The sequence below is a fragment of the Montipora capricornis genome, chromosome 13 (genome assembly GCF_036669925.1).
Source record: "Montipora capricornis isolate CH-2021 chromosome 13, ASM3666992v2, whole genome shotgun sequence".
NCBI lineage: Eukaryota > Metazoa > Cnidaria > Anthozoa > Scleractinia > Acroporidae > Montipora > Montipora capricornis.
Window position 1 is genome coordinate 22699880 of NC_090895.1, and position 10000 is coordinate 22709879.

The following is a 10000-nucleotide window of genomic DNA, read 5'->3' on the forward strand; positions in this document are numbered from 1 at the left end:
GCGCAAATATTTTGAATAGCAAGAAATGAACATTCAAAATAGCCCAAATTGCAACACATACATGTACTGGAAGAGTGCTCCTCCCTCCCTTCACCAGATCGAACCTTCAACACTTGTGGTCCCTTCTTTGCCTGTTCTTTGAATATTGCCAACTATAGTACGTGCATTCTTACAGTAAAATCCTTGATAAGGGAATCCAAACTTCATGAACATGCAGATCGTAATGAACATTTGTTACTTTAAGTTGTAAAATTAATACTGAGTCTTTTAAGTATAAATTAAAGTGGCTTTCTTCCTTTCAAACACAGAAAAACAAGCTCAAAAGAGCTTTTAAGAGATCCCGTTTTGTTCATTTGCTGCATAGTACACATTACACTGTTACAGTAAGTTCCTTGTTACTGAATAAAATTCTCAGACTAAAACTTTAGCCAATCAGGCCACACATTCTTGTAACCAACTTCCAGAAAGCAAATCCATGAACTTGTAGTATAGTATAACGAAAATTATCATTTTTTCAAAGCTTTGCATACAACTAGGTGTCAAAAATTATTGAAATTCCCACGAGGGATGTAAGCCATATTTATAGCCATTCTTCACATTACAATACACATTACATACTTGACCACTCCCCACAGGGGCTTTTCAGGGCTAATATTAAATTTGCAGTTCAACCATGAGATTAAGAATAGGGTTTAGTACTAAATGGTTGGAGATACAGGTATGTTCAGGATTGACCTCAATTATAATGCATGCTGATTTCAATTAACATCAACAAGTGTCCCCCAAATACTGCTCAAGTCAAGATAAACAGCTGCATTCAAACTCCAGATATATAACAATAATTATTATAATGCATGCTGATTTCAATTAACATCAAAAAGTGTCCCCCAAATACTGCTCCTCAAGTCAAGATAAACAGCTGCATTCAAACTCCAGATATATAACAATAATTATTATAATGCATGCTGATTTCAATTAACATCAAAAAGTGTCCCCCAAATACTGCTCGTCAAGTCAAGATAAACAGCTGCATTCACCCTAAGCTAAAAATAACACAAACCTAATTTACCGCCACCTTATTATTGGAAATACGTAGCAACTTTTAATAATAGACACAAAGGGTGTTGGATGTCAAAATTATGTGTGCAGCAGTAATTAGGGTCAATCCTAGACATAAGTGAATGTTTGTGGTGCATCATACAGTCATTTGTAAGTCGATGAAAAGACTTTGAACTTTTAAAGTTGCTTGAAATGCACTGTACAATGCAAAGCTCAAAAAACTCTGTCACTCACGCAGAACAATAATAGAGACATCTTTGGTCAGAGAACTTCCAACACCATTATCAGCAGTGCACCTGTAGTCTCCTGCATCCTGTCTACCAGTGATGCTCAAAGGCATGGTGACTTCAGTATTATCAGAGAGTCTTGTCCAGGTAATTGTTGGTTCTGGTTTACCATTAGCTGAACAGTTCAAAGTCAAGTTAGCAGGTGCTGTTATGTTTAGGTCGCTCGAGGCTCTGATATTGCTTGGAGGATCTACAAAATAAAATCATTGGAGCCTTAAAATGAGATTCAAACAAAAAAACCAAGGCAGTAAAGCAACAATTGTTGCAATGCTCATTCATTCAAATCAAACCTGATAATAAATGCGATGACATTTAATTAGAGATAAATGAAAGAATGGCCTCTTCGGTTTTGATGTATCTCTTTTTCTTTCAGATATATTAAAGCTTTTGTGCTATGCAAATTACTAAAGTGATGACATCATCAGTGGTTCCAAGGAAGATGGATCACAAAATCAAGAATAATCTCTGGAAAGATAACAGTGATATTATTCAAACTTGGCAACTGAATAAAAAAGTTAAGAAAGGTGGAAAACGGTGTAGAGTATGACATAACCGTAGCAACACTTTTAGCTCCAGTCCCTTCTTGTAGCAAAAGAAACATCTCAACTTCCTCTGAAATCAGGTAAGACAGACAGGCCTGCTCAAAACACACATGGAGCTCATGTTGCTGTAGGTCTCCTAATCAATGCAATGACAGTGAATGATGTTTGGTTAAAGACAGAAATTGGGAGCGCCAGTTCAGCACAAACTTGATCTGGAAGCAATCGTTGCAATGGCAACTGTACAATGGGTGTCATTTTAAAACTGACATACATTACCAGTGCCAAGTTTGATGAGCCCCACAAAATTAAAGGATATTCTATACTTTGTGATTTCTTTTCCTTTGGAACCACTGATGACGTCATCAGTTTTTACCCAAACACTTTAATATCTCTGGAACGATAAGGGATAATTATTTCAAATATAAAAACACCAGGTTTCTATTCTTCAAAAAGTCTTTCAAATAAGCTTTGGTTATTAATTTTTAATTACATGGGCAGTTCAATAGAATCTATTGGTTTTTTAAATACCACAAGAAATCAGTCTATTTATATAAAATGTTCCTTGCAATACAATCATCATCATCATAATTATCTTTGTTTACCCAGCTTGGTGTAGCTAGTATAATTGAGCATTTACAGTTCAGTACCTTACCAACCACAATAAACCACAGAGGACTGATCACAACACCGGGTACTTCATGCCCTGTTCTTTGTGAATACATGTACATGTAGTGTGTGGGTTCTTTTATGTCCCACAGGGTCATGAACAATGAAGGGTTGTGAGACAGGGCCTACAGTTAATTGTCCTTATCCGATAAGACTAACACGGTTCTCAATAGAATTTTGAACACCTGCTGCAGTGTTGTTTTCAACCATAACACTGATGTGCAGGTGTACATGCACATGGCCTTTTTGGGACCTTTGGGCCCAAGCTACTGGGGGGCCTGGGGGCATGCTCCTTTCGGCCTTTTTTTTTCTTTTACCACGAGGCTTGGAAATACCTTTTCCTTCATTCTGGGGTGCTATTGTCTTATTTCTTTCAAACAATCTTTTGTGCATCTTAAATCTGTTCACTTACAGGATCTTTGAGGATCTTTTAAGATCTTTAAGGACCTGTCAAAGATCCTTAAAGATAAGGATCTTTCAAGGATCCTTTAAAGATCTTTAAAGATCTTTAAAAGGAATTCAAAGATCTTTAATAGAAAAGATCTTTCAAGGATCTTTGCTAGGATCCTTCAAGATCCTTGAGGATTCAGTAAAGATCTTTCAAAGATCTTTAATGAATCTTTTCAAGGATCTTGCAAAGATCTTTGCAAAGATCCTTCAGGATCTTTAAGGATTTTATCAAGATCTTGCAAAGATCCTTAGTAAGATCCTTACAGGATCTTTGCCAGGATCTTTAAAGATCCTTGAGGATTCAATGAGGATCTTTTAAAGATCTTTGAGGAATCTTTTCAAGTATCTTGTAAAGATCTTTGCTAAGATCCTTCAGGATCTTCAAGGATTTGATCAAGATCTTGCAAAGATCCTTGTTAAGATCCTAACAGGATCTTTGCTAGGATCCTTAAAGATCCTTAAGGATTCATTGAGGACCTTTTAAAGATCTTTAAGGAATCTTTTCAAGGCTCTTGCAAAGATCTTTGCTAAGATCCTTTCAAGGATCTTTGAGGAATCTTTTCAAGGATCTTGGAAAGATCTTTGCTAAGATCCTAAAGGATCTTCAAGGATTTTATCAAGATCTTGCAAAGATCTTTAAGGAATGTTTTCAAAAATCTTGCACAGATCTTTGCTAAGATCCTTCAGGATCCTTGAGGATCTTTCAAAGATCTTAAACGAATTTCTTGAAGGATCTTTGCTAGAATCCTTGAGGATCTTCAAGGATTTTATCAAGATCTTGCAAAGATCCTTGGTAAGGGTAAACAGGATTTTTCCTAGGATTCTTAAGATCCTTAATGAGGATCTTGCAGAAAAAGGTCAGACTTTCCAACAGGTATGGCTAATACCTTGTTCAAAGTAGTGCACATTATTCAGTTTGTCAGCTGATACAGTAAGAACAACTGAGAACCACTTTATAATTATTTTTACAGTTTATTACTTTATTTCAAATCTGCAACAGCTGTGACTTGCTGTCTCATTCATTGCAATGCAAAGACAGGGTTAATTCAGATTCGCTCGATAGTTCCCTTAATATATCATGCAGGAGATCATGGCCACCATAAATAATATCAAGAGACAAAACTACTAGCAATTTTGTACAATAGCACTGAATGTGCCAGTGAGACAACAATCAAAGTTTAAGTGCCCTTTTAGGATTTGATTTCATTTTTGCCTTGAAAAAAGGAGCGTAATTCTCAATGCATGTATAACAAGGTTTGGTCTCATTCAAAGCATGTCAATGTGATATCTTTCGAGTTAATTCACTGTTCATAATACATGAACTTAGCTAAAGCAATGTTCTTTAAAGGCTCCAAACTTTGAAACATCAAATCACTCTGTACACGGAGAAATGAAAAAGAAAGCTTTTATTCTGATTGTGAGAAATATCATCAGATTACCTTGTTTCATGCGCTCATAATCGGCCTTATTCCAAAAGGAAAATGTCGAAGCATTACTCTTAAAAACTACACACTCCAAGTGAGCACTCAATCCTTCAATGAACTCCAGTATCTTTCAAATCTTGCTCATTTAAAATGAATCTGTAGAAAGATTGTCATTCTCTGCCATCTCCCGCCATCTTGAATAACACATGAGAGACCGGACTGGAAACTAGTGAGCCATTTTCGTTTTGGTCAGCAGTAAGCGGTAACTAGTGGGTAGATACGTTATGTATAACCAGTCCAAGCTCTTACCGATTTTTGGCGGTTTTATTCAAACGTTTGCATTGTATCGTGACGATTTTTTCTTTAAAATGCCGATCCAGGCAAGGAAATGCTTACAGCAACTGAAGTAAAAAGGTAAGCGTTAATTTTAAACGCATAACATTTGATTTGATGCCTTATTGTCTTCAAAATGAGGAACGATTTACATGCATGTAGAATTCACATTTTCACACCTTCAAGTCAATTTGTCAAGCAACTAGGATTCTTAACTTGCCTTAAATGCTACAACCCTGTAAAAAAATAGGTAAACCTTTAACAAGAATAATGAAGTTTTAGATCAAATGGTGAAGCAAATGATTTGGAAAAAAGTGCTCATGCGGCAAGTTACATGTAGACGATTGACAAATGATTCCTTCTCGTAAAAATGCTAAATGCTGTCACTTTTATTTAAAGTATTGTAATCAATGCAGAAAATGCCTAAGAAAGCTATTATTGACGTTTGTAAGTACAGAGACCCAAATTTATGAGTCTTACCTTCGCACACTTTAATTGTAATAGAAATGATCAGTTATTTTGAGGAATCACTACATTCATCATTGAAGTATATCTACTGTATTTTTTAGTTGCCATGAAAGAGTATAAAGAAAAAATTCTGCACAAAAGGGAAAGGTCCTTTACAGCACACAAAACTGCTTAGCAGCCAATTCTGTCTCCTCTACCAAATATGGTTTGATGAATTTGTGGATCTCTCTTTGCAGACTTGTTATAGTTCTGTGGTTTATCTGAAATGTTTAAGAGCTTTTTTATATTTAAATGTAAAACAAGAACCCAATGCAAAGATTTTGACATGAATTAAGGACGGTGCCTACTAATTCGCAGGTATTTTTGCGCGGTTTACTGAATATGCAGGAAAAGCAGATCATAACAAGTGTTATTGAAATCCGAAAAGAAAATTGGGGGTAACCACGCATTTTTTGAAGATAATTAATCACCAATATTTGTAAAAAGTTTTAAAATACAAAGCAATGTATGGCGTTCTTTTCCAAATTAAAGCTGCATTATCTCTGAAAAATGCATGGTTACCCCCAATTTTCTTTTTGGATACCAAGAGCACTTGCTAAATTCTGCTTTCTCCGCATGGTTTTGAATCGCGCAAAAATATCTCTCTATTAATAAGCACTACCCATAGGAAATGCGAGTATCTCGAGATGCGCAGAACGTATGCGCAATAACGATAGTAGGCACCGTCCTTAAAATAATGTTTGGGTGCATGCAATAAAAAAATGTAACTGCTTTGAAATCTGTTTTCTATTTTTTGTCTGTGAGCTATGGTAGTAACTGTTGATAGCTCGACTGCAATTATGGATTTTTTGTAGTTTCCAGCACATTTCTGATTTGCTGGAATATACATGTAATTGTATATTAATATTATTATACAGGAGCAGGATATTATAACCTTAATTGTTTCTTGTGTTCCACATGTGCACTAGTACATGTACTTCTATTTCTCAGTTACTTCAAGCTATTCTTTTTTTATTTTTCTGACCTCGTTCAAAAGCGTTCCACCTGTTGCCCAAAATTTTGGTCTAAACTCTAAGTTTTTCTCACTCATTCCAATGAAGATACAGTATTCCAAGAAATTCCCAGGAACTCCTAGTAGTTTAAATATAATAATCTAAGACAGCTATCTTTTTAATACATGGTTTTTGTTGTCGAGAACTTTGTGAAAAAAGTCATTTAAATGGCCTGGAAGTATATAAATAAGTGACGTTTAAAGAATTTGTGATGCAGATAATAATAAAAACTACTGAAACAAATAAATGAGACTGTCTTTGAATTTGCATTATAATTATATATGTAATACTCTGGGCCTTATTTGTGCTACTGTGAGGGTAGGAAAATAACTGCTTAGTATACTTAAAGTATGCTGCACTCGCATTGTAGTGTAGTGGTAGTTGTGTCATGTAAGTATACTTTAAGTATACTGCACAGTATACTTTGAGTATACTTTTGATGTTCCAAAATCAGGTGGAAACAAGTATAGTAAAAGTCTACTTTTAGTAGCAGTTTAAAGCATACTTTAAGTAGACTTAAAGTATACTTTATGTACATGTATATTGCTTCAGTATACTTTGAGTACAAAATAATTCTACTCATAGGATAGTTCATTTTGGTAAGGGTTAAATTTGACAAATATTTTGAGGGTATTTCAAGATCTTAGCAAGATCCTTTCCAAATTGTCCCTGCAGAACTTGCAAAATTCATTTAATTATCAAGATCATCAAAGATCCTTGACCTTTAAAATTCTTGCAAAGATCTTTAAAGATCTGAACAAGAACTATGAAGATCTTGTCAAGATCTTTGAGGATCTTTAAAGTTCCTGCAAAGATCTTTGAAGATTTTGCAAAGATCTTGAAAGATCTGAACAAGAACTATGACGATCTTGTCAAGATCTTTGAGGATCTTTAAAGTTCCTGCAGAGATCTTTGAAGATCTTGCAAAGATCTTGAAAGATCTGAACAAGAACTATGAAGATCTTGTCAAGATCTTTGAGGATCTTTAAAGTTCCTGCAGAGGTCTTTGAAGATCTTGCAAAGATCTTGCAAAGGTCTTTAAAGATCTGAACAAGAACTTTGAAGATCTTGGCAAGATCTTTGAGGATCTTTTAAGTTCCTGCAGAGATCTTTGAAGATCTTGCAAAATCTTACAAAAGTCTTTAAAGATCTTGACAATAAAAGAAAATCTTTCAAAGCTCTTAAAGGATCTTTACAAGAACTTTGAAGATCCTTAAAGATCCTTAAGGATCTTATTGAGATCTTAGAGGATCTTGCAAAGATCTTGTCAAGATCCTTTGAAGATCTTGGCAAGATCCTTGAAGATCCTTGAAGATCCTTCAAGATCCATCAAGATCCTTGGCAAGATCCTTGAGGATCCTGGCAAGAAGTTTTAAGATCCTTAAAGATCCTTGAGGATCCATAAAGATCTTGTCCAGGATCTTTAAAGATCTTGGCAAAGATCCTCACAAAGATCCTCGTGAAGATCCTTGCAGATCCTTAAAGATCCTTCAAAGATTTTCACCAGGGAGTGGGTCTGAGAACTGGAAATTGAAATCACCCATTTCCAAACCAGAAAATCATTCAGTACCATTAACTGATACATGTATATGAACCTGCACAATGCTTTACTTTTTGAGAAAAAGCAAAGGATCCCTGGTTGGTCAGCCTTTCGCTTCGCAGCGTTCATGGCCGCACTTGGAACAAAATCCATGAGTGGCCTGGGCCAAAACTGTTTCAAATTCAATATGGCAGCCCTGTTTTTTATTGCGACCAAGGCCCTTCAAATACAGTGATTGTTCAGTCATTCTGTGCACAAGCAACTAACATTAAATACTTTTAAACATTAATTCTTTTTTTGCTACAAAAGTCATTCTTTCATTTGCAATATTGATTTCAAGACTTACTGATTTACATGTACATGTACTGATCGAGGTGCTTTCAGAGCAGTAACACTTACCAGTGACACCTGTGGCAGGTGTTACAGGTTTCAGGCTTTATTGAGAACCCCTGACTAAGTGTGTCTTACCATTTGCAGATCCCTCATATCTATGTCATTACTAAGGTACAGTGTAGCACTTTCTCCTCAGTTAACTTAAAGACCCTGAATGTTGGTCAGGGTTTTCTTTAAGTTTTTAAGAAGCCAGAGGTTGCTGTAAAGTAGACAGTGTGGGTTAAAAAAGGACCCACCCGGTGCAGGGGCTTGGAAAACGTATCTGAGGCATTTTCGGCCTGAAAACTGATTTTAGGGGTGGCTTAAACCACAATTAATACAGCTGTAACCAAAATATCAGCATTCAGTGGTTCACTAAATGAAATGCTGCTATTGTCCAACAAGTTTAGTAATTATTGGTGCTTGAAAACTGAAAACATGGGTAGAGCCACATGCATGAAAAGTCTGTCCAACAAAAGGGGTTTAACAGAATGTAATTACAAACTCTTTAATACGGGCTATCTTGCTCTAAATTATTACATGTATTTTTCATACACCAAAGAGGCAGAGGCCTACTTCCCTCATCCCAGAACATAAGCCAGAGATACCAATAACAACTTGCCCTCTTCAAAGGGAACACCCATTTTGATCACTGGAACAACTAGTTGATCTGAATTGCCATGTATAAACTGAAGATTCGTCTCTTAGTCATCCTCCATAATTCAATCCCATAATAACAGTACTGACCACTCCATTGACTTCAACTGCACCTTCGTCTACACTCAAAGGTTAATAATTATTGTCCTCCAGAACTTGCCCAGTCTTCTTTACCCTGCACTTGCCTCCATCAGCCTGCTGACATTATAGCCTGTGTGTCTCCAACAGTTGTTGATGCTATTGCTCCTAAATAACCTGAAATTCCTCTGCAGCATACATTATACATACATGTATCCTCAACCAACCTTGACTCTTGCATTATTTTTCTTCCTCACATTCAATCTCATCATCTTACATTTTCTCACTGTTCAGCTTCATTAAACCCAACCCTCCAACTCCACCAATGTTGTGGTCTTCAACTATATGTGGTTGTCACTGATGATATCAGTGTGCAAAACCTGCATCTTCCAACAGACTGTAGATGTGAACTGCCATCCGATAACTGTTCTTCTGCAACGTCCACCACTCAAAGTCAAGCACTAGTACATGTAGGAACAGAAAAGCTGACACAACACAGCCCTGCTTCATTCCTAACCTGATGCAAATCAGGGTATAATTATTATGTACATTTACCTTACCGGTAAGATCTACATGGATTTTGGAACTAAGCAGGCCCCAGATTAAACTGCGGCATTCACATACCTTTTTCTGAAAAAAGTCAATAAGCTGGTTTTGAGAAAAATGATGACGTCAGATACTAAAACAAGGAATGACCTACAATAGTCTACAATGATCTACAATGTCCCTACAGTGAGCTACAATGAGAGCTCTACAATGATCTACAATGACCTACAAGGGGGCAACAATGGCCTACTTCCAAAACAGGATCAGGGTGAAGAGTTTGGTGAGTGGAAAACATCCACTCTGCGTTGTCACCCAACATTTTGAGTTCATTGCATGACAGCCCATGACAGCAATTACACACATGGCCTTGAAGGTAGAAATAAAGTGCGAAAAGACCCTTGGATGGTTTTCCTTTGTTTTAAAGCTTAATTGATCACCAGTTCAGAGAGTTCACCATCGGCACAGATCACAAGCCACTTCTGGGGATCTTCAACAGTCACAAGCCAAAATCAGAACGCATCGACAG

General features: G+C 36.4%; 2 protein-coding genes across 3 annotated transcripts in view; both read right to left on the reverse strand.

Annotated features, from left to right (window-relative positions):
* LOC138030102 (proto-oncogene tyrosine-protein kinase receptor Ret-like) overlaps positions 1-10000 on the reverse strand; it is a 428681-nt gene that overhangs the window by 408234 nt on the left and 10447 nt on the right. The gene's annotated exons all lie outside the window — the stretch shown is intronic.
* Positions 1-10000, reverse strand: part of LOC138030098 (fibroblast growth factor receptor 3-like) — a 53576-nt gene that overhangs the window by 24771 nt on the left and 18805 nt on the right. For both annotated transcript variants that reach the window (XM_068877966.1, XM_068877967.1), the window contains exon 5: positions 1294-1536. In XM_068877966.1, the coding sequence (XP_068734067.1) occupies positions 1294-1536 (243 nt within the window). The remainder of the gene's footprint in view (positions 1-1293; positions 1537-10000) is intronic.